The following is a 27,660-nucleotide window of genomic DNA, read 5'->3' as shown; positions in this document are numbered from 1 at the left end:
TGCCAAACAAATGCCTTAAAACAAGGCCAAACGTCCTCTCCCCACTTACTTGTAGCGTACAAGGATTCCCGTTCGGTACGGGTGAGATCCGGAGCGAATCTGGTAGGATTTGGTGAACCTAACATAATTGAGCGGGGTTAGTACTTCACCATTTTAGAATCAAAATTAATGAAATCCGATGTCAAAATCGTGTTTAGAATGTCAAAAGAAGGTCACACGTCCGATTTGGGTTCGATCGGACATAAGGATCACCTTCGGGGCCACACGGGTGGCTCAGACAGGTGGGCTGTCTACCCACCGGTTTTACCCACCGGTTATGACCGGCGGGTAGGGGCCCGCCGGTGGTACCCGCCGGTTGTACCCGCCGGTTGGCCAGGGACCCTTTGCTAAGACCGGCGGGTAGGTACCCGCCGCCGGTTGTACCCGCCGGTTGTACCCGTCGGTTAGACCTGAAAGCCCCCTGCCTTCTCAGGTGGGTACCCACAGGCGGGTAGGTACCCGCCGGTTGTACCCACCGGTTTTGGCGGGAAAGACACTGTTTCTTTCCCATTTTTTCCATTCTTTGGGGAATCAAATGGGGCTTTTCTCCACCCATTCTTCACACCCTCAAGGTCCTATAGGATGGTTCTAACCTAGGTCTAGGTTAGATTCAAGTGAGGGAAACCATCTTACCTTCTTTGCCCAAAAATGACTTCAAACCCTTCAAATCACTTCCAACTCACAATGCTTCTTCTACCTTGTCAATATCTCTTCAAATCCTTCAAGATCAACACATAAATCATCTATTAAACCTTAGATTCATCATTTCAAAGGGTATTTACAAGATCTCAAGAAATCATACTCGAATCAAGGGTTTAAAGCTTGGGTATGGTGAATGTTCATAAAACCCAACTTTTCTTACCTCCAACTGTAGATCTAGAGTTGAAGATTACTCTCTCGGCACCGGAATGGCAAGATCGAGCTTCGGCGCCACTGAAATCCTTCCTTTCTTCCTCTTCCTTTCTTCTTCCCTTTCTTTTCTCTCTCCTCTTTACTTTTCTCACCAAACGTACGAGGGTAATAAATGGAAAGAAAAGAAATCATAAAGCCTTATATACTATTCCTAATTAAGTGAATAGTGCTCTTGGATGGGTCACTCAGGTGGGTGTGCACCCACCTGTCCTACCCACCTGAGAGCCAAGACTTGGGATTTTGACCGGGTTCGGACCTCGGCGCGAACCCCACCCCAGGCATATGATGTAGCATACGTATATACCTTAAAATACGGATGTAATACCTGTTTTATCCGTATATAGCCTTATCGTAGGTGCACGTACACGGTTTGGGCACTCCCGTCTCTTCTGGCACTGGCTCGGACTTGTCGGGCCAGCCGGTGTTTAAGGTCACCCGTGCCATCATAGCCCATAAGGAACCCGCTCTAATATCCTCTGGCTCGGTTGCTGCATGGTTAAACCGGTTCAACCGCGAAATCAGACCGGGCTTAAGAAGCGGGGTATTACAGTCCTTGTCCTCAAGGACCACCACATCCCATATCCTGATAGTAAAAGCTACAGTCAATGAATCTGGGATAGTTAATTCGAGATGCATGAATCTATTTATAAAAATGGGCATCTCCTTGAGGGAATTGATGAATGGTACATTCCTCTTCATCTTTTTCTTCGTTTCTTTTTGCTTCTTTTTTTTCATCATCATCTTCTTCCTCTTCTTCTTCCACTTCTTCTTTATCTCCTTTTGCTTATTTTTCTTCATCTTCTCCTTTGTCTTCTTCTTCCTCAACTCAGTCAAACTCTTTTGGATACGTTGACAAATTCTAAGCATTTCATCTAAAATCACCATCATGTCATGAACAGATCAACGCATGGCTTCAATGATCTCATTACACATACCCATAGTCATAGGATCGACTATGCTCTGATAACAGATGATACGAACATGGTGGAGAGGGAGAGAAAGCAGTGAGATAGAGATAAATTAGGAGAAATAAAATAGGGTTTGGCTAATTAGAAGGTGTCTGCCCCTTGGCTTTACGCACGAAGCCGGACGTCTGACTAATTGGGAGGTAGTAGCTTTTTCTCAAGATAAAATCAAGAGAGATAATCTAGGATAATTTTTCATTTCCCTTTTCTGTTCCATATTAGTTCCTATTAAATAGGATAAACAAGTAGTTACAAACCCTTGCTTCACGTATTCCACTACTTCCATTTTCAATATTTATCTCTAACTTCTACTAACTTACCAACTTCTAATAACTACTTAACACTCCACCATGGCAATAACTTCTACCCACATACAAATACAATAATAATAATAATAATAATAATAATAATAATAATAATAATAATAATAATAATAATAATAAGAATAATAACAATAATAATAATAATAATAATAATAATAATAATAATAATAAGGAAGTTATGTACATAACAATCCTTCCCCCTCAAACTGTCCTTGTCCTCAAGGACCTCCGAGATCCCATATCTTGGTAGTAAAAGCTGCAGTCAATGAATCTGGGATAGTTAATTCAAGATGCATGAATCTATTTGTAAAAATGAGCATCTCCTTGAGGGAATTGATGAATGGTACATTCCTCTTCATCTTTTTCTTCGTTTCTTTTTGCTTTTTTTTTTTCATCATCATCTTCATCCTCTTCTTCTTCCACTTCTTCTTTGTCTCATTTTGCTTCTTTTTCTTCATCTTCTTCTTCGTCTTCTTCGTCTTCTTCGTCCTCAACTCAGTCAAACTCTTTTGGATACGTTGACATATTCTAAGCATTTCATCTAAAATCACCATCATGTCATGAACAGATCAACGCATGGCTTCAATGATCTCATTACACATACCCATAGTCATAGGATCGACTATGCTCTGATAACAGATAATACGAACATGGTGGAGAGAGGGAGAGAAAGCAGTGAGATAGAGATAAATTAGGAGAAATAAAATAGGGTTTGGCTAATTAGAAGGTGTCTGCCTCTTGGCTTTACGCACGAAGCCGGACGTCTGACTAATTGGGAGATAGTAGTTTTTTCTCAAGATAAAATCAAGAGAGAAAATCTAGGATAATTTTTCATTTCCCTTTTCTGTTCCATATTAGTTCCTATTAAATAGGATAAAACAAGTAGTTACAAACCCTTGCTTCACGTATTCCACTACTTCCATTTTCAATCTTTATCTCTAACTTCTACTAACTTACCAACTTCTAATAACTACTTAACACTCCACCATGGCAATAACTTCTACCCACATACAAATACAATAATAATAATAATAATAATAAGGAAGTTATGTACATAACAATCCTTCCCCCTCAAACTGCCCTTGTCCTCAAGGACCTCCGAGATCCCATATCTTGGTAGTAAAAACTACAGTCAATGAATCTGGGATAGTTAATTCGAGATGCATGAATCTATTTGTAAAAATGGGCATCTCCTTGAGGGAATTGATGAATGGTATATTCCTCTTCATCTTTTTCTTCTTTTCTTTTTGCTTTTTTTTTTCATCATCATCTTCATCCTCTTCTTCTTCCACTTCTTCTTTGTCTCATTTTGCTTCTTTTTCTTCATCTTCTTCTTCGTCTTCTTCGTCCTCAACTCAGCCAAACTCTTTTGGACATGTTGACAAATTCTAAGTATTTCATTTGAAATCACCATCATGTCATGAACAGATAAACGCATGGCTTCGATGATCTCAATACTCATACCCATAGTCATAGGATCGACTATGCTCTGATACCATATGATACGAACATGATGGAGAGAGGGAGAGAAAGTAGGGAGATAGAGATAAAATTATGAGAGATAAAATAGGGTTTGGCTAATTAGGAGGTCTCTGTCTCTTGGTTTTACGGATGAAGCCAGACGTCAGGCTAATTAGGAGGTACCCGCCTCTTCTCAAGATAAAATCAAGAAAGATAATCTAGGATAATTTGTCATTGCCCTTTTCTATTCCACATTAGTTCCTATTAAATAGGATAAACAAATAGTTACAAACCCTTGCTTCGCGTATTGCACTACTTCCACTTCCAATCTTTATCTTTAACTTCTACTAACTTACCAACTTCTAATAACTACTTAACACTCCACCGTGGCAATAACTCCTACCCACATAATAATAATAATAATAATAATAATAATAATAATAATAATAATAATAATAATAATAATAATAAGGAAGTTGAGGACATAACAGTTATGATTTTTTTTTGGGTGTCCCCACATCCTCTGGAGTGGAAATAGTCTCTATGGGCACCCACTAGTCATTTCCACTCCGAAGAGGATGGAAGCCTCAAGGAGTAAACATGGGTGGTGCCAAGGTGATTCGAATCTAAAGCACTGTTTGACAACGTTCTGTTTTTGTTTTTGTTTTTGTTTTTGTTTTTTTTTTGTTTTTTGTTTTTTTGTTTTTTTTTTGCTCTCAAAAACGGAGAAGCAACTTAAAAAGCGTTTGATAAATTTGTTCTATTTCACTCATTTCTAGAAACATAAATCAAAATTTATGCCTATTTACTATTCTATAAACAACTTTGACAAAACAAGTCGGACTTGTTTCGTCGTTTCTAGAGACGAATTTAAGAGAAAGAAAAAAGATATTGTGATCGATAAATCTCTTAATTATTTAAACCTAAAAAGAGGCAACTGAACCCTCTCTCCCTTTTGAGCATCCGATGATACTATTGGATTTTTTTAGTGGTATTCTGTAAAAAAACATTTCGAGAAACGTGAAAAGCCGTTTCTGCTATTTTTAGACACAGAAACAGCGGAAACATTATCAAACGGTGCTTAAGTACACGCATTTTGAGGTGTTTTACCCACTATGAATCATCAATAAACCAACCCCCTTGGGTTTTGAATTATATGTTTTTGTATCTATACTAGTTGCTTTAGTTATATAATTTGTTTTACCCCTTCCTTCAATCTCTCCTTCCACTTTTTTTTGGATGGATGATGAATTATATTGAAAAAAAAAAGTCAATAGGAATACAGGGATCCCCTAATTAGGGAGGAGTCCAATGACAGATGAGGAATAATAAGAAACAGACAATCTTCAACGGGATCTCCTGTTAGTGCAGTTGGAAATATAGGGAAGGTCCCTTCTCTGTAATTTTTTTAATATGACTGTCGACTGGTTGAAGTGAACATTGAACAGAATTTTTCATTGAGTTCTATAAAGCAACAAGAAGGTCCCCCAATGTCAAAATTGGGGGATCAATTCATTCACTTTCGCATTTACTCATACATTTCATTTGCTGCAATTTATTGGATTTCTAATGCATACTTCCGCCGTTCAGATTGTAGTATTGATTGGAAATGGCCCTAGTGCCAATGACATTTCCAGAGAGATCTCAGAAGTTTCCAAGGAAGTCCATTTAGCATCAAGATCCCCAAATGTCAAAATTGGGAAGTTGGATAACCATTGTAATATATGGAACCATTCAATGGTAAGTGTTCTCTTATGAAGATCTTCTTAGTGGGCAGTCATCAAGTGACTAAATTTGAGTCCCATCTTACAGATAGAATGTGTTTTTGAGGATGGTAAAGTGGCTTTTCAAGATGGGTCCTCAGTTTCTGCAGATATCATTTTCCACTGTACAGGGTATGGACAAATCACTTCTATCTTCAGTTTTCTTTGGCCTGTAATTTATGTTAGAGCTAACAACAAGAAATACAGAAATAAATAGACAATAGATCTACACAACATAGAAATTTAACGAGGTTCACACACTGGTATGGTGTGCTACGTTCTCAAGCGAAGAAGAAGATGTTTCACTATGCAGAAGAGAAATTACACCCAAGCAACGGCGAGAAAACAAGTCCTAAAACCCTAACTCGAAAAACCCTCCCAAAATATAATGATTTGCTCAACAAGACAACAGTACATTATATACTCCAAGTCGCAGGTCGACCCATTGGGTCGCATTCGATCCGGTCAAACCATACCGCCCGCACCCTCATACGAGATCGGTGCTGGGCTCTGGGCTTGGGCCTATCAGCCCAACCCCTCTGCTTCCATCACAAATCTTACAAAACTTCTCATTCGGGTCACCACTAAAATTTTTTCTAAGCGGGTCAATCTTCAAAACTGGTCAAAAATTCGAGACAAACTTAACAATTTATGTAATTCTTTAAAAAAAAAAAAAGGGATACCCGATGCACAAGGCTCCCCGCATATACGAGGTCAGAGAGATAAGAACTACGCAGACTTACCTCGAGAATGTTAAGAGGTTGTTTCCACTTTGCCAATGTTGTTAGAAGTTAAGAAAGCAAACATTGATTTTGTGGATAAGTGGAACATCATTAATACTTCAACTAAGTGCTTTTATGTTTTCTGTCTGGACTTGCGGGTGTGCAGCTATAAATACAATTTCCCATTTCTTGAAACAAATGGAATTGTGACTCTGGAGGATAATAGAGTTGGGCCCTTATACAAGCACATTTTCCCACCTCGCTTGGCTCCTTGGCTATCTTTTGTGGGCTTACCTTCAATGGTTTGTTGCTATAACTATGTAATGATTTCTATAGTAAAGAGCAAGGATCAGCTATGTTTTATAAGCCTAAACACTTCCTCTTTAGATGTTTGGATAATTAATAGCAGAAGCTTTCTCTTTCACTGTCACCAGATTCTCCCCTTCATTACTTATGAGCTACAGGCCAAGTGGGTAGCACAGGTTTTATCTGGGAAGGTGATACTACCATCAGAGCAGGAGATGATGAACTCTGTTGAAGAACACTACCGACGTATGGAGGAGAGTGGAAGACCCAAGCACTACACCCATAAATTTGACAAGGACCAGGTTTTGTAGCTTATTTCTTTTGCTATTGAAGTAGTCTCCCAGCAAGTAAACCATCAATAACATATCATACAACAAGAAATATTACTGAGAAAATGGCTTTTTTCAAATCTCTCTCTCATGCTAATTGCTTACATGACATTCTTTGTGTTGTTTTTCTAGTTTGAGTACAAAAACTGGCTTGCTGCTCAGGTGGGATTGTCACCCATGGAGGACTGGTTAGATCAAATGGTTGCCATTAGTATAAAGGCTATGTTGTCTGATCTTGATGGTTATCGAGATAATTTCGACGGAGACTACTGGTTTCAACAACTAAAATCCTCCAGTCGAAGAATAGTTTGATTCATTGCTAATGATTCTCTATCACAAAATTTAATGTATTAATAAATTGCAGGATTTCATTCTTTTTAGGCTATGTTTGATTGCAAAAGAAATTTAAATGGATGAAAGTGAAATTTTTGTATTTAATATATATATATATATATATATATGTGATCATTATCCCATTTGTCTAAATCGCTAACTCAAAATCATTACATAGTTTGATTATTAAATTTCACTTCATTTTGTTTCCTAAACTCTTTGCTATTAAATATTAAAAAATCAATAATAATAAAATAAAATTACATGTAAAATATATCATTATTTAATATGGTAAAAAATGTAAATAGTTTATAAGATCTGCTTCCAAAACTCTTTGTTATAACATATAAAATAAAATTACAATGGGGGAAGGCTTGACTAGTCCCACGGGCCCATACTGACCCCACAACCGCATGAATCGGATCATACCGGGGTTAAATGAGAACCATTCAACTTTCACTGAAAGCAATGAAGAGTACTAAATAAGTCCGAATTTACGACTTGTATCAAGTTCATTGTTCAGCAACTGTGCTACCCCTTAGGTAAGGAGTGTTGCTCACAACACAACCATTTTATATTTTTCAAATGGGCAGTAGAATTGACTCTTTCATCCGGTTTGTTTGACGACACATACAAAGTTCGTAACCTTTTATGTAGTAGTATTAGAGTCGTGGGATTATGGTTGTAAGTTGCAACCACTTATGGTAGTAGTAGATATTGTAATAGAAAAGTGAGGAGAGATGATATATAATGACAAAGGCATATTTGTTTGGTATTTTTTAATTAGAAGGTAGACCAAATTTTCTAATTTTCTATTATTTCTCCTTGAGAGATGAGGAAAGACAACCTTTAAATTACGCTAAACTTTTCTTGCAATTTCTTTTGTTATCATCTTACCTTTATAATAGAACTATCAATGTGATTTCAATTGTTGGATACCTAAGAATGATTTAAATAAGTTATATGTCACATTTTAGCCTCAACTTCAATCATTGACCCTCTCATCTACTGTTATGTATACATCTTAATATTAATCCTTGGTTTTTCTATATTTTATTTTACCATATGGATAACTTTAACAAAGTTGAAATTTGCCATTTACATGGATTTGTATAAATGCAATAGTCTCATAGTAGGCTAATTCATGAATTGAATAAAATGGGCCTTTTCAACTCAGCGGTAGAGTCACATAGCTTCCAATAAAGAAATTATTTTTACCACAAGACTCCAGTCTTAGCCCCTATGATTCCCAAATCCCCTCACGCCAATACATGAGCACTTCAACACCCATGCATATGGTTAGCTCTTGGTTCTGGTTCCTTACTGTCTAATCTCCTAGGTCTGTCAACTGACATTTGAAGAATTAATTATGGTCCTATAATATCAGAAAATCTAAATGTCCACCTATTGTTTAGTCCTATAGATTCCCGTGCATCCAAAATAATCTCCTACTTATCTATGGAAAATGGTTTTCATTCTTATTCTCGATGTTGTTAATCCATACCCCCTTTCAAATAAAACAAACTCTATTTCTCCTCCCTGATTATGGACTTCCTTTTATATCATCTCTTTATTATAAATGGAATTTTTAAATGGGAAATTACATTGTTACAAAAATGCCCCAAATCAAGTTTGTGTTTACAAAACTACCCACCCAAAGTATCAGATAACAAAAATACCTAAAATCAGATTTGGTCTTACAAGACAAGAAAAGAATATACTAGACAAACATGAAAAATAATAAAAACCACAACTCGTGAGAATGAGTCTCCACCTTCTACATTGTCATCAATAGGACTCACAACTGCTATTTCATGAATTGAAATCTAGGTCTAGAAATAATATAAACTGTCAACTTCTTATACCTTCAGCATTGCCATCAATAGGACTCACAACTGCTATTTCATGAATGGAAATCTAAGTCTAGAAGTAACATTAACCGGCAAATTCTCATTGATATGGGGAGAAAAGCAACCATCACAAGGGGTGTGGATCAAGGCCTCGTACGAGAATCATTCTTGTACAGTGTTTTTGATCCATACTTGGACTCTACTGAAAAGACCAACTAATTAAAGAACGATAGAGATTAAATAAAGTCCAAGTGTGGATTAAACACTGAACGAGAATGATTTTCGTAGTAATACCTGATCCACACTCCCATCACAAGTGCCTTTTCTGGCTGCCCTTTGTATTATTCTTAAATTTAATTTTTTTGATAGAATTTTCTAGCTTATAATGCAAACTTAAAAAATTAAAAATTTGAATGGCAATTTTAATGCATTATTCTACAATTTTCTATGTGAAACAACAAATTTATCTTCATTGAAAAGGACTGTATTTGTATTAAAAAATATATATGTCATATCATAAAGGGTCATTTAATTTACAGAAAAAAAAAAGAAGGAAAAATTACATGATTACCCACTTTTGGGTTTCTTTTTACAAAATTATCCATCAAAAGTGACAGTTAACAAAAATACCCAAAATTAGATTTCTTTTTACAAAATTACCCATTTAAAGTTTAAGCTAACAAAAAAATCCAAAATTGAGTTTGGATTTATAAAACTACCCACTCAAAGTTTTAGTAATAAAAAAATACACATTATATGTGGAAGATGATGAATCACTATTTTGGATAGTTTTGTAAATCCAAACCTAATTTTGGGTATTTTTGTTAACTGAAACTTTGGATGGATAGTTTTATAAACTCAAACATAATTTTAGGTATTTTTATTAACAAAAGCTTTTTTGTGGGTAATTTTGTAAAGTGAACTCAAAGTGAAAGTGGATAATCATATAATTTTACCAAAAAAACAAGGGTCCTCTGAGGTTGAGATTATTATCAGAACAGCTACTAATCTATAATGATAGAGAAGTGGAATTGGGATTTGGGGCAATGGCATCCGGAGGATCTTCTTCTGCTAAAGTGGCCGTTGTCGGAGCTGGGCCTTGTGGTCTCGTGGCTGCTCGAGAGCTCCGAAGCGAAGGTCTTCAGGCGGTGGTGTTTGAGAAGGGTGACCGACTCGGAGGCACATGGGTTTACGATCCCAGTATCGAGAATCTCCAACTGAGTGTGAGCTTCGAACAGGGTCGCCAAGGGGAAGAAGAAGAAGGTGTTGGGGTTCATGTCCACAGCAGCATTTACCATTCGCTCCGGACCAATGTGCCGAGGCAGATCATGGGCTTTTTGGATTACCCATTTCTCAAGGAAGGCCATGGTGGAGACTCCAGAACGTTTCCTCGACGAGAAGAGGTTCTCTCCTATCTGGATGACTTCGCCAGAGACTTCCAACTCGTTGAGTTGATCCGCTTCCGCACTGAAGTCGTCCGCGTGGAGCGTAATCATGGAAGCCCAAACGAATGGATCGTTCAATCTCGCTCCTCTTGTACTCGGACCAACACTTCAGAATCGGAATCGAAATCGAAATCGGAGGAGCTGTTCACAGAGTTGTTTGACGCGGTGGTCATCTGCAACGGCCACACTACGGAGCCGAGATTCGCAGAGATTCCAGGTATCGATCTGACCAGTCATTTTAGTGAAATAGTCGGATAGTACTATGCATTTATACCATTCTCACCATGTTATCGATTCTTAATTTTAGGCTTCTGCTTCATTCCTCCACCATTATTAGGGATTTCATCGTGGACCCTTCTTCTTCTTCTATATTTTTATTACTTGTTAGAGATGAGAATCACCATTGGTCTTTCTTAAGTGAATTTGGCTGTTCTCTGATCCATTATGCATTTCAATGTGGCTGTTTGAATCTTGGATAGGAATTGATAAGTGGACAGGAAAGCAAATACATAGCCACCATTACCGAATTCCTGAACCATTTCGAGACCAGGTATATGAATACTACTTTGAATTATACGATATTATCTTTACGAAAGAAATTTTTTTCTTATATAATAGTAGCTTTAGTTGTATGATTTGTTTAAGGAAAAAGAATGCCGCCTGGTTATGTGGCTTCTGTGTCCAGGATAATGAATTACATTCAAAGAGCCAAAGTAATATAGATAGGGATCCCATAATAAGGGAGGAATCCCAATAAGAGAAAAGGAACAATAAGAAACTAACAATCCTCTGGGGGATCTCCTATTCGCAGAGCGCAACTGGATAGAAAGGTCCTAGGACTGAATAACATGCCTATTTCGCACGATATCCAAGCAAGTGCCAGCACAAAGGTCAAGCTTGCCCGGACTTCAAATGAAATAGACTCCCAAATTTGGTGAAAGGTTCTAGATTTTATGGTTCATCTTTTGATATTCCTATCCATCCAGATATGTAGATGGCTTCACAAAAGGCTAGTTTACCCACAGCGTCACAACAAAGTTCCTTTTATAGGTGAGAGTAAAAGTATATCGCAGATATATTAACAATTTGCTTTGCATTCATCTACATGAGACTGAAGAGATAAATAGAGCAGTCAAGATGGTACAAAGACTAAATGTACCAAGATTTTTTTGTCAGGAAAGGAGTACTTCTTGTAGTCTAATGAATATCCATAACCTCTTGTCTAAACTGCAACCATTGTAAGTTCTCAGGTTGTAGCTTCTCTGTAATTTCTATAATATATCAATGAGGACTGGTTGAAGTGAACATTGGACAGAAATTTGTACTAGAATGTTTCATTGAGTTCTATCATTTTTTTATCATTTCCTCTATTTTGTTAGATTGCAGGATCAATTCATTCACTTTCGCATTTACTTATAGATTGCATTTGCTGCAATTTATTGGATTTCTAATGCATACGTCTGCCATTCAGATTGTAGTATTGATTGGAAATGGCCCTAGTGCCCATGACATTTCCAGAGAGATCTCAGAAGTTTCCAAGGAAGTCCATTTAGCATCAAGATCCCCAAATGTCAAAATTGGGAAGTTGGATAACCATTGTAATATATGGAACCATTCAATGGTAAGTGTTCTCTTATGAAGATCTTCTTAGTGGGCAGTCATCAAGTGACTAAATTTGAGTCCCATCTTACAGATAGAATGTGTTTTTGAGGATGGTAAGGTGGCTTTTCAAGATGGGTCCTCAGTTTTTGCAGATACCATTTTCCACTGTACAGGGTATGGGCCAATCACTTCTATCTTCAGCTTTATTTGGTCTTTAATTTCTGTAATTTTTTTTTTTTTTAGTTCTACAGTTTCAATTTTTCCTATTCTCTTAGAAGTTAAGAAAGAGAAAATCTTGATTTCGAGGATAATTGTAGCTGATGGGGCATTAAAAGTGCGGCAACATTGCTACTTCAACTAAGTGCTTTTATGTTTTCTCTCTTGACTTGCCAAAGTGTGCAGGTATAAATACAATTTCGCATTTCTTGAAACAAATGGAATTGTGACTGTGGATGATAATCGAGTTGGGCCCCTGTACAAGCATGTTTTTCCACCCTGTTTGGCTCCTTGGCTATCATTTGTTGGCTTACCTACAATGGTTAGTTGATATAATTATGATGATTTTAATTGATACAAAATGATCGATAGTCCAAATATAACATTCTATAGTCCAAATGTAAAGTTCTTAAAGAGCCCAGATCAGCTCTGCTGTATAAACGTAACACCTGGTTTAACTTCTTTAAATGTATTGGTAATTAATAGCAGAAGCTCTCTCATTGATTGTCACCAGATTGTCCCCTTCATGACTTATGGACTACAGGCCAACTGGGTAGCAAAGGTTTTATCTGGCAAGGTGCTACTGCCATCAGAACAGGAGATGATGAACTCTGTTGAAGAACTCTACCGATATATGGAGGCGACAGGAAGACCCAAGCACTACACCCATAAATTTGACAAGGACCAGGTTTTGTAGCCCATTTCTTTTGATCTGGCACCCAGATTTAAGTAGTCTCCCCGCAATTTGACCATTATAACATAACAGGAGAGGGTTGGGCATGCCGACAGCTTTCGATAACCTAGCAGCATGCCACCAATCGCAGGGCTGGACACAAGAGGACATGGGGTCTTTTCCAAAAGAGGTGGAGAGAGGATGACACATGCCAAGCAACCTGGCAGCGTGCCCAGCCTTTTCCCATAACATATTAATACAACAGAGAAACATTACTTAGAAAATGGCTTTTGTTCAAATCTCTCGCACACAACAGGAAGTTGCTTATGCTTGTGATGGTTTTGATCTTTTGAACCATACTTTTTGTGGCTCATATGACATTCTTTGTGTTTTTTGCAGTCCAAGTACAGAAACTGGCTTGCCGCACAGGTGGGATTGCCACCCATTGATGACTGGGTAGACCAAATGGCTGCCGTTATCTACAAGTTTCTTACGTCCGATCTTGATGGCTATCGGGATAATTTCAATGGGGACTACTGGATTCAACAATTCAAATCCTCCAGTGAAAGAAAAGATTGATTCTTTGAGGATTATCTGTCTAAAACACGAATTTTTGAGGTTGCAAGTAAGGACTAATGGACTATGAATTTTCACTTCAATTTTGGCCATTATATTGTAGATTGCAGGATTTTATTACAAAGTTAAAATTGTTGACAGATGAATGTAACAAGTCAACTTTGCTTACTAACAGAAAATGGATATACTGGGATCTGTTGATGCATTTTGGCCATTTCCTTCTCAAACTTTATAATTAACCAGAATCAAAGGAGAACCAAAACATGAATTCATCTTCATAGTATATATAGATTCCATCAAAGAAATCTGTTGCTTCAAGTAATAGATGCTTTGGTTGCTTTTCGTTGCTTTTTATGATTATTTTCAGATTGAATGATATCTCCACTCTTCCAGAGAGGCAGGAAACAAAATTGTTGGGCTGACTAATGAGGACCGAGCCTGGCCCGCTTTTGGTGAGGTTGCCCATACGTCTCATGGCCCAAGCTTGTTGAGCCGCAGGGCCCGATACCCAAATTGGCTGGGCTGGAGCTTAACTAGGCATTATATGAAAGCCAACTCAGGCCCAGTCATATATATATATATATATATATTTTTTTTTTAAGCATTTTCACAAAGGTAACTAAGCCACACTTAATTCCCCCCCTAGTGTTTGCCCGAATTACATCATCCCCCTAAAAATCTGTTTATTACATTTAAACCCACAAAAATAAACATAGTTAGACTAGTGTTAATTTTAGAATACAAAAAGACCTAATTACCCCTTAGCTCACAAAGGTAAGATTAGGGTTAGGATAGTTAAAAACTAACGACGACTTACTGTAGAGCCCAATTGCCTACATGCCTGTCATTGAATTAGGAGTTCATCCCCTTAGCTCACAAAGGTAAGATTTTCCGTTTTCTGTTTTGATTTTTTTTTTTTAACTAAAAGAAGAAAAAATTAGCCAAAAATAAAGATCAAACAAATTTTTTTGCCAATTGAAAAGAGATTGCAGGACTCGACATAAAACGAAATCGGGGTAGATTGATTCTGATTTATATGGATCAATTCCAATCCCATTTTTTAAACTATGGGGGCTTGCTGTGTTCATCACCACTCGTCTCCTGTTCTCATCAATCAGATTCTAAAAAGTGATGCCACAAGTTGGCAACTTTACCCCCCCCCCTTTTTTTTTTTTTTTTTTGGTGAATGCCACAAGTTGCCAACACTCTTTAGTATTTATTTTCCTGTGGCTCCTCTCTTTCCTCATTAAATATGTGAATTTTTTTTTCTCTTCATCAAATGCATTGATGTCGATGTGGCATCTAAGATATCAATATAAACATGCAGCCCATGGGTAAATGACTTCATATAATAAGTAGCAACATATTTAGCTGTTTGATTTCTTCACCTAGGTGAAGGAAAACTTTCTACGATGTTTTCTATCAAAGTACTGAATCATTAGATTATAAAACAAAATACTAAATCGTGCTAAAAAAAGAAAAGAAAAGAATCAAATCATAGATATTCTACCGTGATATACTAAAATACTAATGTACAGTGACAGTTCAGGCAACAATCAAGTTTTGTTTCCTAATTAATTTTCTAACCTCTTCGAAAAAGGTAAAAATCATTGAGGGTGTCACCATCACGCACACTAATCTCATAGAACAATATTTTTAATATCTTAACTACGGTTATATACTAAAATACTAATGGACAAACCTCTCACGTAAGTAATGGAACCCTTTGAATCCTGATAGCGGCATTGCGTTGATTCATTTTGGATAGAAACATTTTGAAGGACATCACATCACCAGAACCCAAGTTTTCTTCTTTGATACAACAACTAAACAACCCACAATATTTTTCCACACGGTTAGGTTTAATATCTCTCTCTCTTTCTCCATTATAAATGTTAATAGCCAATCAACGGGGTTGCTCATTAGTTGATAAGGATCAACATTTTACGTAATTATAAGGACATGCTTCAACTCTTCTTGACTCTGCTTATTCAAAATATATTATATAGAAGAAAAAAATAATGCCCGTTGGCATGGCTCTATGTTAAGACATAAGAGGACACAAATACATTGCATTCACTACAAGAAAAGTGGTGTGTGGCCTCTTATTGGCTTGCACATTGACACAATGATCATTCATGCAAACAATGCTCCCTTGCCCTATAATATATTATTAGAAACAGATTTCCTATAAGGCATTATGGATTCTCTACTAGCATAGGTGCCATTGGAAGCACTCATTTTTGTTTTCTTTTCTTGAGGGTAGGATGGTCATTTTAATCTCCTATGTGTCTTGACAGAAGGTCTATGCTGCCTTTCATTGTTCTCTATCCATATATTATATTATCTATCAAAGTATATTCTGAACTTCCAAGTAGAAAATTGTAGCGATATGTGATAGTATATACTATTTTTCAACTAATATTTTTTGAACAAATTTTATTGTGATTGTAAATTTTATTATTTAACATGTGCTTGAAAAAAAATCTAACACAATCATAACTCTTGAGAATGACATAGTAAGTCCATTTCAAATTATTTTTACCTCAAACTGAGATTTACCATTTTAGTTACAACAAGATACACTTTTTTTTTTTATTATTAAAATAGTGAAACATTGGCACAGATGTAATCTTCACCATGGACATCCTTGTCTATTTGAAAACCCATTCGTGGATTGCCCAAATAGTTAGGACAAATTGGGGATTGTCTGATAGAAGCACAATCCCAGGATAGATTCAACGGGTCAGTCTGGCATGATTTTGGTTTAGGTTGAATCGGTTTCGTCATGGGAATGTTGAAACCGAAACCGAATCAATAAGGAAATTCTGGTTTCAGTTTGGTTTAGGTTTAGGTGTGGTCTGGTTTGGTTTCGATTTGTTTTCGATTTCTTATATCGGATTGTAATCAAATTGGTTTCGATTTTTGGTCTGGTTTTGGATTCAACTTTCCATACAAAGATATACAAAACTATGCAAACTTTTTTTTTTTAATAAATTTTGGACTGTTTTTTGTTTCTTACCTGTTTGACTTCGGTTTCAATCCAGGTTTTGAGTCAGTTTTGATTTGGTTTGGGGTTTATCTGATTTCTGATGTAATTCTGTTTGGTTTTAGAGTTGTAATATTTCAAACCAAAACCTACCCAATAAAGCTTTGATTTGGTTTGGTTTGGTTCGGACTATTTTACTTATTCGATTTAAGTTTGACATCCTAAATTATTGCACAAGTCTCCTGAGAATTAGTTGAGATAATTACCTATGCCAAAACATAACTGGATGTTGAAAACCCAAATATCTTCACGTATTAAGAATTTCACGCCCAATCCTTGATTGATGGAGAGGTTTTTCTCACCCAAAAATATATAAGCATTGCTCCAAAGCCAAAAACAAGACCTCACCTGAACGTTATTCCCTTCATCTAATTAAAAAAAAACTGTGGTCCATGATTACTTTCTCACTTTTTGACCAACTTTTGAAATGCCTTTTCATTATTGAATATATTCCTATTGAGTGAAGGAAAACATGGTCTTCACCAATAAAAGAAAAAAAATGGAAAACACAGTCGTTTTTCTTCCACTTTTCCTATGATGCCTCAAGATTGGAAAACACATGGCAACAAAGTGGTTTCCCGAGTTTTTTAGGCTTTGGAAGTTGTTATTGCTACGTATCATTTGCATAATTACGTGTTACATTTGGGGTCTGGCACTCTAGCTGAGTAAAGAAGGAGTTTATGAATGGTTGTTGGGCCACATTTTCCATATTCCAAGGAAAAAGGAAAGGGCAAAGGAAAGAGAAGGGCCCACCCAAATCCACAAGTTAAAGATACCTTCAAACAATTCCTTCATGCAGCTCTTTTTTTTCCAAACTTCCAAATTCCCAAGGTTAAGGAAATCAAAGCATGGGTAATTTGGTAATTTCAAGCCTAATTTCTTGGATTCTGTTTACTAGGGTTATCATGAAAACTTTCAGGACAGATGGACAGATAGATAGATACACAAGGCACACCTGTTAGAGGGTATGAATTTGATTAATTCAAAACATAATTTATCTGATTTGAACATATATGCAATTATGAGAGAAGGTTGTTCACCAGGTTATCACTGTGGGAAGCAATCTATACATCATAATGATATGTATTTTAGAATAGATATTATCCATATGGGTCTATATTTTCAAAAACAAATAAAAGAAAAATAAAATTACGTAAGAGAGAAATTGTACACTGATAGTATAGCACTGTTTCTCACTTCAACTAATAATTAATATAAAATGGAAAAATAGTTTCTGTGGGGATGGTAGTGTGGCCCTACAACTTGACACATCCAGCCCAACCCGTGAAATGGAAAATGATGATTCTATTGATGCTTAATTCCCCATGCATTTTTATTGGCCCTTGTGCACATGTAATAGCCGCACTCCTTCACAAAATACAATCCCCTAAAAGATGAGTAGGCAATGATTTTGAGGGTTCTTGAAGATTCACATATTATAGGGAATGAGGAAAAGAGCTAAAACAATTGAGAAACATGCACTGAGAGCAAGCTATATCTGTCGAAGGAGGAAGGCTAGGGTTACACAGGTTGGGGATATAAATGGATAGTCAACAATGCGAATTTGATTTGCATCTATATCCATTTTAAAGGTATCCATACCTCGTCAATAGATATCTGGACTTGATCACATCCGACATGTGCTCAATCTATTTGCATCTCTACGCTTGCTTATCAATACTGTAAATGCAAATGGCAATTGAGTCATGGGAGGCTTAGGTGGGAGATGGAGAAAAAGTTCTCCACCGTTGTGGGATTGATCCAGATCCTCTCTAGCCCTTCCAGCGCATATCTAATGATTGGGAGAGATTGTACGCACCTCAAGGCACTCCCAACAATCAGATGCATGCTGGAGGGGTTGGAGATGATCCAAATGCCTATGGGATAGAAGGAAAACCCATGACGTGACAAGCTCTGTGGATCAACTCTCCCTCTCCATGCAAGAAGAGTTTCATGGCAATACATGTTCCTCTTCTTCTATGCATATATTTTAAGGGAAAATTTCATGATTACAAACTTTTGGGTTTCCTTTTAGAAACTACTTCCAATGTTTCACTTAACAGAAAACCCAAAATTAGGTTTAGATTTACAAAATTATTCACTCAAAGTTTCAGTTAACAAAAATACTTGATTAAAGGAGAATCACTATATCGGATAGTTTTGTAAACCCAAACCTCAATTTTGGTATTTTTGTTGGGAAACTTTAAATGGATAATTTGTAAAGAAAAACTCATAAGTGACTAATCATATAATTTTTTTTCTATTCGAAAATATTTCAAAGAAAAAGATACCTTATCTGGAGATAAACCTAGATGCCCATACATAATGGTAATGAAAAGACCACCTTACCCTAGTTGGATGCCTTTGTTCCTCTCTTGGCCCCAATACTTAAAATTGCATCATGGGGATACATTTATGGAAGTAGGAGAATACGCTGGGAACTATGTGATCAAAGCCTTTACAGGGGTTGGACTCCAATGCGACTGTTATGAGTGATTATGCAGTGAATGCGGCAGTGTGGTGAGCATCGGATGATTGAGAACATTCGGACACACACCCCAAGGTCCTCTCGGTCATTCGATGTTTACCACACCACCGCACTCACTGCAAAAGATGTTGTTGCCACTGTTATACACTCTTTTACTTTATCTACCAATTGAAGGTCTAAAATTCCTGAAATATCCATCTCTCATTTATAACACCCATATACCACCATTAATGTCTATGATAAAATATCTCGTTTCCCTTTGCATAGCCAACCTGCTCCCCTCATTGTACCTTCTAATCTTCTATTAGCTTTTCCTACTAATAGAAGGTCTGAAGTACCACTTTCTCATTTATGACACCCACTTAACCCATTGCTCATGACCAAATATCTCATTCCCTCTATTTTTAGGCAAACTGATTCATTGCTTTCGTTACACTAATGCATTACACCTTACCTCAAGAATAAGCTAAGATGATAGATCGGATATTAAATCCAGCTGATTTCAATCCGATTCAAGTATTCAACCAACCGATTCCTCAAAGAATGGTCAAGAAAAGATTAGACAAGAAAGAAAATGACTAAAGTAAAGATCATTCTTTGAATCCAGAGGCTCAATTCTCCATTGCTCTTTATTATTTTTTTTTTTTATCTTTCTAATTGACCAATCTGAATCAAGAGCGTCCTTGGTGGATCTTGATTTCGGCCTATTTTAAATGTTTTTTTTTTTCACCAATTTAATTTGATTCATGCCACAGATTAGAGTTATACTATTTTTCCACTCAAAAGTCTTAACCATTCTTCTTTCTTTCCTCACTTTCAAAACCTTTTCACCTAACCAAACGAGGAGGGGTGGATAATTATAATATTGTTTTCTACCATTTACACGTAAGTTCCATTTGTTAGATTTTTATAATCCATAATCTTACCTAAATTGATGCACCTAAGGGATTAATCAGTCGTTTCATGGTGATAAATTGATTCTCAATCCCGTTTACTTGTACCCTATATCTATCTTCTTTGTTCAATCATCTCACGCCAGTCACCTTATTCTTTTCGATTCTATAATTGGCATAGGATTCCTTTCTATAGAGTTCATAGAGTCATCCCACGGCTGGAATGACCTAATAACATGTGCCTGGTCTTCCCAATCATAGGGTGACTCTCTGTGCCATAGGGAGAGCGGATCATCTGCTCGTACGGTAAATAGGTGCCATGTGTCCAACCTCTTTATGGAGGTAACCTTCCGTTAATTTTTTTATTTAGATTTTTAAATCTTTTTATTTTCCCTATTTTTAAGGAATTTGAAATTATTCAGATTTTATTAACCTTCTTTATCTCCTCCATTTGTGGGGAGTTTCAAATCGTGGATATCTTCCACATCTCTTTATATATATCCCAATCATCACTTTGTTAATCATGTGTAACTGAAAATCAGTACAACCCATCTCCCCTCATTTGTCCCACTTTAATTAGAATTGAACGTTAGAAAAACAATATATTAAGATAAACTATTACCAATTTTCATTAGTTATATATATATATATATATCTTTCCTCTTTTCTCTCCAGCAATCTCTCTCTCTCTCTCTCTCTCTCCTCTCTCTCTCTCTCTCTCTCTGTTTTTCTCCAATTTCAAACCTGTTTTAGTAACTGAAGTATCGTTTTTGTTCGTTTTCTTTGAATGTTGATCACCATCTCTGTGGGTGAAGATCATCTACAATGAAGCATAAGAAATTTGAGCGAAGAATTAAAGGTATGCTTATTTCTAGCCACAAATATATGTTTGATGGATGTGCAAAGGCAGATCCAGAAACTTAAAATTGAAGTTGCAAAATAAATCCAATAAAATCAAGATGGAAGAAAATATTAGAAGGGATTTATTAGGGGAATTAACTATCAATCTTCTATACTCAGATGGATTGATGAGTTCAATTACTATACCCATGCTTGTAATGGTTTTCAACAATACATGTAATCACACATGATCAACAAAGTGATGATCGAGAATCTTATTAAGAGGGAGAGAGAGGTGAAAGATATTCACGATTTGAAACTCCCCACAAATAGAGGAGATAAAGAAAGGTTAATAAAATTGAATAATTTCAAATTCCTCAAAAATAGGGAAAACAAAACAAAAAAAAAATTTGAATAATAAAAATAATGGAAGGTTACCTCCATAAAGAGGTTGGACACATGGCACCTATTTACCGTATGGGCAGATGATTTAAACTGCTCGTACGAGCAGATGATCCGCTCTCTGCCATAGGCACTATGGAAAAGATCCAAATCTCCTCTCCATCTCGAATCTTTTATCCCGAAAAAAGATTGGTGGGTCTACACATCATACGGTCCATGTCGATATCATATGCCATGTGAGACACAGATTCTGAATTCTCTGCACTCTCGTTTAGGATAAAAATCCTCTGTAATTCCCATCTCATGCAATTTTGTGTAATATTCCCTGCAAAGGTCAACACGTGGACAAAGTGGAATGAATGGTCCATATTGATTGTTGGTTGAAACGACCCCAAAACTGTGAACCACAGTTAAACCGAACCGTATCAGTAGATCAAACCGGACCTCTCTCTGGTTGCCCTCTCTCTCACGACACACTCTGTCACCCCTCTGCTCAAGAAGGAAAAAGCCCTAGCGCCGTTGCATCCAAGCTCCCGGTCAAGGTCGAAGCTCTGTTAGGGATTTACCTGTAGCCAAAGGGGATTAGTTTTCTCTCTCGCGAAGGTTGTTCAGGGTTACCCAAAGTCCATCGATTTCTCAGTCTCTCTCTGTGCACTAAGCAGTCGTTGATACATCAAGCATTTTTTTGGTTTTGAGTCATTCTCATGCCGTTGTTACACTAATTCTCCCGCCGGTTCAACAATGTTTTTCCTGTTAAGGGTGAGATATTAGGGTTAAGACTATCAAGAGGGTGATTCGGTTGAAGTTTCAACCATATCTGATTTCTAGATTGGGTTTAATTAGAAGTTATCTATTTCCTAGAAGTTGGGTTTTAGATTTAATGTCTTTCTAATTACTTCATATCCAAAGAAAATGAAAACCAACCCACTCAAAACTCAAAAGAAGAAGAAACGTAGGAAAACATGGCTGAAATCTTCCTCTAGGATAGAAATGGAGCAGGGAGAGAGAGAGAGAGTCGAGAGAGCAGGGAGCAGGGAGTTTGTTGTGCGAATTAGGCTAGAGAAGGAGAGCCGTAACAGAGAGAGAGAGAGAGAGAGAGGGAACGGATATAAATCTCTTAGGTTTTGAATTAAAACCTGAACCGATTGAGTTTGAATAATCGACGCGGTTCAATTTAAATTGGAGAACCATGGTTTTGGGTTATTTCACTAGAAGGTTAATCTGAGGCGTTCAATTCAAAATGTCCACATGTCGACCTCTATAGAAAATATTGCACAAAATTAAATGAGATGGGAATTGTAGAGGATTTTTTATCCCCTTGTTTATCTTCCTCTTTTCACCGCTTTTCTTGTTTCAGATAAGAAGTGCCAACCCGTTTAACCAAAGCAAAAAAAAACAAGGAGGGTGGCACGCAAGCGTAAACAGATACACGGATCAGTCCCTCAACCGCTACGCATTTCATGTTGGACTCATATAGATGGTGTAAGATTGGTTGAGGTTGTTGTCTGCGGAGGTGGGGAACAGGACTCGATAGACACTCCACGTGTTTGTTAAATTAGTTAACTAATTAAAATGAGGTAACTCAAAAATGTTCAATTCTTGTGGACAAACAGGGTGGAAAGAGAACGGATCCGCTGGTCGTACGAGTCAGCGAGCAACACCCAGCGGATCCTATCTTGAGTGGAAAGGGCTATGAGTGAAAGTTGAAAGGATGGGTGTTGATTTTAAACACCAACGTATCTTTAGAGGACCCATTCTCCGACCGAAGCAAATAGCCAAGAGTTATGAGAAAGGTGAACAGTTCCTCTCTCTTGCAGATAACCACTCCACTCAATTTCACCATCCATGAGGCTGAATGGTGTCAGCCACTGGTCGCGGATTATTTGCATTTCTCCCCCTCTCTTCGTGACTGTAGGTTCTTTTATATTGCTAGAGAGCTCAATCATGTAGTGAAAACCTTAGATAGAAACACCGTGTCTAATTCGTGTATAACACTCTATGGCTCTTAGAGAAATGTAACTTTTCCAATCCCACCTGTCCTCCACGAGATGAATAAACGTCTTTTTACCAAAAAAAAACAAAAAACAAAAAACAAAAAATCTCACCATCCAGAAGGTGTGATTCCACACCCCAAAGGTGGTCCCCCAAACCTCACGAAAGATGTGAGATGGAGTGCGGTGGTTACGTGTAGGGGAGAGATATAGACCAAAGAGTTATATCAAGTAAAAATCAGCCATTTTCCTTCACTCTCACTCATTCAATCTCTCATAGTGTAGTTCTTCCTATCTATCTATCGCCTGTAACAACTACCAATACTATCTCACAAGCAGGCTTTTTTGGCTCTCATTTCAATCTGTCTCTGTAGTTTCCCTCCTATATATATATATATATATATATCGCCTGCAACTACCACTACTACCTGGCGATTAGCGACTACTAGTTACCCTCTTCTCAGTCCTCTCAAACTGATAGGGAGTAGTTAGGATACTACCGAAGGGATCGAAAATATGGAACTCCCAGAGACCCAGGGAAGCACCCTGTCAGATGCCTGGGACTACAAGGGCCGCCTCGCTGGGAGATCCAAAACAGGCGGCTGGACCAGTGCAGCCATGATCCTAGGTCAGTTTCCCCCCCCCCCCTCCCTTAACACCCTCTTCTCTCCTGCATTTCTCCAAACACTGATAGGGATGTGTCCTCATGACTCTCACTCATACAGGTGTGGAGATGTGCGAGAGGCTAACGACGCTAGGCATAGGCGTGAATTTAGTCACTTACTTGACGGACACCATGCATTTGGGCAACGCCACCGCTGCCAACACCGTTACCAACTTCTTGGGCACCTCCTTCCTGCTTTGCCTCTTTGGCGGCTTCATCGCCGATACCTTTCTCGGCAGGTACCTCACCATAGCCATCTTCGCCGCAGTACAAGCCACAGTAAGCCAACTCACCTTTCGGGTTTCTATAAGTTATGCTAGATCCAAGGATTAAGGATTACCTTTCTCAATCAATTAACCTTTGGGTTTATTAGGGTGTAACGATATTGACGATATCCACCGTGATCCCAACCTTGCGACCACCGAGCTGCGCCGGCGCCGCCGCCGGGGGTTCCTGCCTCCAGGCAAGCGGATTACAACTGTCGGTGCTATACATCGCGCTGTATCTCACAGCCCTCGGTACCGGCGGTGTGAAAGCAAGTGTATCTGGATTCGGGTCAGACCAGTTCGATGAATCAGACCCGAAAGAGAAAACCCAGATGTTGAGGTTCTTCAACTGGTTCTTCTTCTTCATAAGCATCGGATCTCTGGCAGCAGTGACCATCTTGGTTTACATTCAAGACGACCTGGGTAGGTACTGGGGTTACGGTACCTGTGCCACGGCGATCCTTCTCGGACTCCTGATTTTTCTATCGGGCACGAGACGGTACCGATTCAAGAACCTGGTTGGGAGCCCACTCACTCATATCGCTACCGTGTTCGTGGCTGCTTGGAGGAAGAGAAAGATGGAGTTACCGTCCGATCCATCATTACTGTACGACGCTCACGAGAGTGAGAACAATGAGGAGATGAAGAAGAGGAAGAAGCAGAGGCTTCCTCACAGTAAACAGTTCCGGTGAGTGTTCCCTGCCTCAGGCTTTACCTTCCCATAAACGCTATTAACAAAAATGATAAATTAACAGGAGGGGGTCCTTTTCTAATCCCAACTCCCAAGAAAGGGAGAGTAGACTTAAGACGGTTGTTTTCTCCTGGTCCTACCTATTCAACAGATGGGCCATGGATACCATTATTAATCAGGTAATCACACGGTGTGGGGGAACAGTTCTAGCTGCTCATTGATTGCTACAGTCGTCCGATGACCAGTCGGTGAAATAACGAAAAAAATCCTCAGCCGCGAATGTGGCCGTGTGATAAGGATCCGATAATTGACACGACATTGGAACACATATCGATGTCGTCTTAACCATCAGATCTTCATCCTCACGGTATGACTGCACCTGTGGCAGAAGATGAAAGTCCGTGAAATAGAATATATGACCAACCCATGATTCATTTCATAAAAAAAAAAAAGAAAAAAAAAGACCAACCCAGGATTCTCGCAGATAATTATAGGGAAAGGAAATCCCACGATGCCGGAATTATGTGGGGCCACGAGGGTACCTTTTCTTTGGTATATACGTGGGTACTGGTGTTTCTTTGCTAAGAGGAACACGCGGGGTATTCTCCCGTCCATGGTTTGACAACTCGGTAGTCGGATGGAGAATGGAATTCGTCAATGTTGAAATTGATCCAGATCGATCATTATTAAACAAAAATATTTCTGTTTTCAATTAAAATCATTTATGATCCATTAATACGATTGTGAGGATTCAACGATTGGAGTGTATGTCAGGGCTTTACCATCGCTGAATCTTCACTATGTTCATAGTTCATTGAAGAGGATTTGAACCCTCCTTCAAACCATGCTCCGTGTGGATAATATAATTTTGGGGAAGTGTTTTTTAGGGGGAGTGTGGTTCTTATATGTACGCAAAGGTTAATGGTTAATGGGAACATACTAACAATTATCTACAAAGATGTCATTTTTCTTTTTATGGGTGTGCAAGCTTGTCATTTCACCCACAGGGATATCACTCTCCAATAAAAACTATTTTTCATATATTTTTAAGGAAGAATTGTCTTTCTAAGAGCCAACTATTGCATTAGCACAAAGACCAATAAAAACGCACGGAAAATCATCAATGGAAGGGCATTGCACTTTTTTATGATGCAACACCCGTCCAAAGATAGAGGCCCTTTCTTTTCCCTTATTATTATATTTTGCACATTCTTCTTCACAATGATAATGTCTATTGAGTTCAATTATGAACTGTTTAGTTGCAAGGGGTATTTAAAAGGAAGGGAATTGATCATTGTTAAGAAATTTTTATAATCATGACCTGTATGACAATTATTTTGAAGATGGGAGAGAAGGTGCATCTTGAGAACGTGACGTCTTTGTTGTTTGCTGACCTTTCGGGAATCTCTTTCCCGCGTTAATAAATGAAGTTTATCAAAAAAAAAAGCTGTACTGGCCCTCCTCTTCCAAACTCTTACAACTGTTTGGGAGTTGGGAGTCGGTTCTAATGTCAGTGTTTGGTTGGTGATGTTTCGTTTGGTTTCAGTTTTCTAGAGAAGGCAGCGATCAAGGAGGCCGACGCGGACCAAGGTTGGGGTGTAGTAAATAAATGGCGATTACAGACACTAACAGATGTGGAAGAAGTGAAGATGGTGATAAGAATGGTACCCATATGGGCCACCACCATAATGTTCTGGACGGTGTACGCCCAGATGTCGACGTTCTCTGTATCTCAGGCGACCACCATGGACCGCCACATCGGCAGTTCCTTCCAAATCCCACCAGCCTCCCTTACCGTCTTCTTCGTGGGCAGTATCCTCCTTACCGTCCCCATCTACGACCGACTCATCGTACCCCTTGCCCGTCACTTCTCCCACAACCCACAAGGCCTCACCCCCTTGCAACGTATCGCCGTTGGCCTAGTGTTTTCCATCCTCGCTATGGTGGCGGCGGCGCTCACAGAGCTGAAGAGACTGAAGGCGGCGAGATCACATGGCTTGACGGATGATCCGAAGGCCATGATCCCTTTAAGTGTGTTTTGGCTGGTCCCACAGTTCTTTTTTGTGGGGGCAGGGGAGGCTTTCACTTACATTGGCCAGCTGGGTTTCTTTCTAAGGGAGTGTCCCAAAGGGATGAAGACTATGAGCACGGGCATGTTCTTGACCACGCTCTCGCTTGGGTTCTTCTTGAGTTCATTGCTGGTCTCTATAGTGCACAAGGTGACCGGGAACGGGAATCCATGGTTGCCTAATAACTTGAACCAAGGGAGGCTCTACAATTTTTACTGGCTGTTGGCGGTTCTGAGTGGGGTGAATCTGGGTTTGTATCTGGTAGCTAGTAGAGGGTACGTGTACAAGGAGCGTAGGTTGGCGGAGGAGGGGATTGTATTGGACGAAACTGAGGCCACTTGTCATGCTTAAGTTAGCTCAAAGAAGAAATTTTAGGGTTTTCTTGCTTGTTGTCTGGCTAGTGGTTCGTCGCATCAGCCATGAGCATTCAGACATGTTCACATGCCAATGCTTTGCGTAGCTTGTGCCAGACGGATATTTGTGAGTGGAGAGTGGAGCGGATCCTAATCCCTGCTCCTTATCTGCTTCCCTTTGGGAATTGTTACGGGTGTCAGGGTATGGCCTCTTGGGCCACAAAATCTGCGGATGATCTGGGCGCATACCAGCCATATATTCTGATGCATGTTTTCAGTAGGACTCACCGCTACATGGGGCTCTAGCTCTGGCAAATATCTGCAAATTGGGTAAAAGAGATTTTAGTCATTCGGGGTTAAATATAGTATGTACATTAAGAAAAAGTTACATAAAAAATTGTTGCAAAATTGATTGATTCCCTTTTTTTTTTTTGGAAAT

At 38.4% G+C, this 27,660-nt stretch overlaps 3 protein-coding genes across 6 annotated transcripts; all 3 read left to right on the top strand.

Moving 5' to 3' along the window:
* The first annotated feature begins 5,269 nt into the window (after positions 1-5,269).
* LOC122082191 (flavin-containing monooxygenase FMO GS-OX-like 3) lies at positions 5,270-7,236 on the top strand. The gene is made up of 5 exons (XM_042649667.1): positions 5,270-5,440; positions 5,513-5,595; positions 6,352-6,487; positions 6,620-6,793; positions 6,953-7,236. The coding sequence occupies exons 1-5, from the start codon at positions 5,270-5,272 to the stop codon at positions 7,130-7,132; spliced, it is 744 nt and encodes a 247-aa protein (XP_042505601.1). The 3' UTR covers positions 7,133-7,236.
* Positions 7,237-9,985: 2,749 nt separating this feature from the next.
* On the top strand, positions 9,986-13,720 carry LOC122081029 (flavin-containing monooxygenase FMO GS-OX5-like). 4 transcript variants are annotated; one of them, XM_042647969.1, is made up of 7 exons: positions 9,986-10,665; positions 10,928-10,998; positions 11,920-12,069; positions 12,142-12,224; positions 12,453-12,588; positions 12,781-12,954; positions 13,033-13,481. In XM_042647969.1, the coding sequence occupies exons 1-7, from the start codon at positions 10,050-10,052 to the stop codon at positions 13,063-13,065; spliced, it is 1,263 nt and encodes a 420-aa protein (XP_042503903.1). In that variant the 5' UTR covers positions 9,986-10,049; the 3' UTR covers positions 13,066-13,481. The 4 variants fall into 4 exon arrangements, with proteins under 4 accessions (XP_042503903.1, XP_042503901.1, XP_042503902.1 ...); XM_042647967.1 differs by having other exon boundaries at positions 9,987-10,665; positions 12,169-12,224; positions 13,339-13,720; XM_042647968.1 differs by having other exon boundaries at positions 9,987-10,665; positions 12,811-12,954; positions 13,339-13,720.
* Positions 13,721-23,426: 9,706 nt separating this feature from the next.
* On the top strand, positions 23,427-27,629 carry LOC122080713 (protein NRT1/ PTR FAMILY 6.3). The gene is made up of 4 exons (XM_042647530.1): positions 23,427-23,806; positions 23,904-24,121; positions 24,216-24,796; positions 26,346-27,629. Exons 1-4 carry the CDS (start codon positions 23,695-23,697, stop codon positions 27,217-27,219), a joined length of 1,785 nt encoding a protein of 594 aa, XP_042503464.1. The 5' UTR covers positions 23,427-23,694; the 3' UTR covers positions 27,220-27,629.
* Positions 27,630-27,660: the final 31 nt, after the last annotated feature.

The sequence above is a fragment of the Macadamia integrifolia genome, chromosome 6, assembly GCF_013358625.1.
Source record: "Macadamia integrifolia cultivar HAES 741 chromosome 6, SCU_Mint_v3, whole genome shotgun sequence".
In the NCBI taxonomy this organism is placed as follows: Eukaryota; Viridiplantae; Streptophyta; class Magnoliopsida; order Proteales; family Proteaceae; genus Macadamia; species Macadamia integrifolia.
The sequence above is the reverse complement of the archived record's forward strand: the minus strand, read 5'-3'. Positions and strand labels throughout refer to the sequence as shown.

Excerpts from the sequence above, each read along its gene's own strand:
- LOC122082191 (XM_042649667.1), top strand. The coding sequence starts at position 5,270 with ATGCATACTTCCGCCGTTCAGATTGTAGTATTGATTGGAAATGGCCCT. Across the intron at positions 5,596-6,351 it reads ATCATTTTCCACTGTACAGG|CTATAAATACAATTTCCCAT; the intron begins GTATGGACAAAT and ends GCGGGTGTGCAG. Across the intron at positions 6,794-6,952 it reads ATAAATTTGACAAGGACCAG|TTTGAGTACAAAAACTGGCT; the intron begins GTTTTGTAGCTT and ends TTGTTTTTCTAG.
- LOC122081029 (XM_042647966.1), top strand. The coding sequence starts at position 10,050 with ATGGCATCCGGAGGATCTTCTTCTGCTAAAGTGGCCGTTGTCGGAGCT. Across the intron at positions 10,999-11,919 it reads CTGAACCATTTCGAGACCAG|ATTGTAGTATTGATTGGAAA; the intron begins GTATATGAATAC and ends TCTGCCATTCAG. Across the intron at positions 12,955-13,338 it reads ATAAATTTGACAAGGACCAG|TCCAAGTACAGAAACTGGCT; the intron begins GTTTTGTAGCCC and ends TGTTTTTTGCAG.
- LOC122080713 (XM_042647530.1), top strand. The coding sequence starts at position 23,695 with ATGGAACTCCCAGAGACCCAGGGAAGCACCCTGTCAGATGCCTGGGAC. Across the intron at positions 23,807-23,903 it reads CAGTGCAGCCATGATCCTAG|GTGTGGAGATGTGCGAGAGG; the intron begins GTCAGTTTCCCC and ends TCACTCATACAG. Across the intron at positions 24,122-24,215 it reads TCGCCGCAGTACAAGCCACA|GGTGTAACGATATTGACGAT; the intron begins GTAAGCCAACTC and ends TGGGTTTATTAG.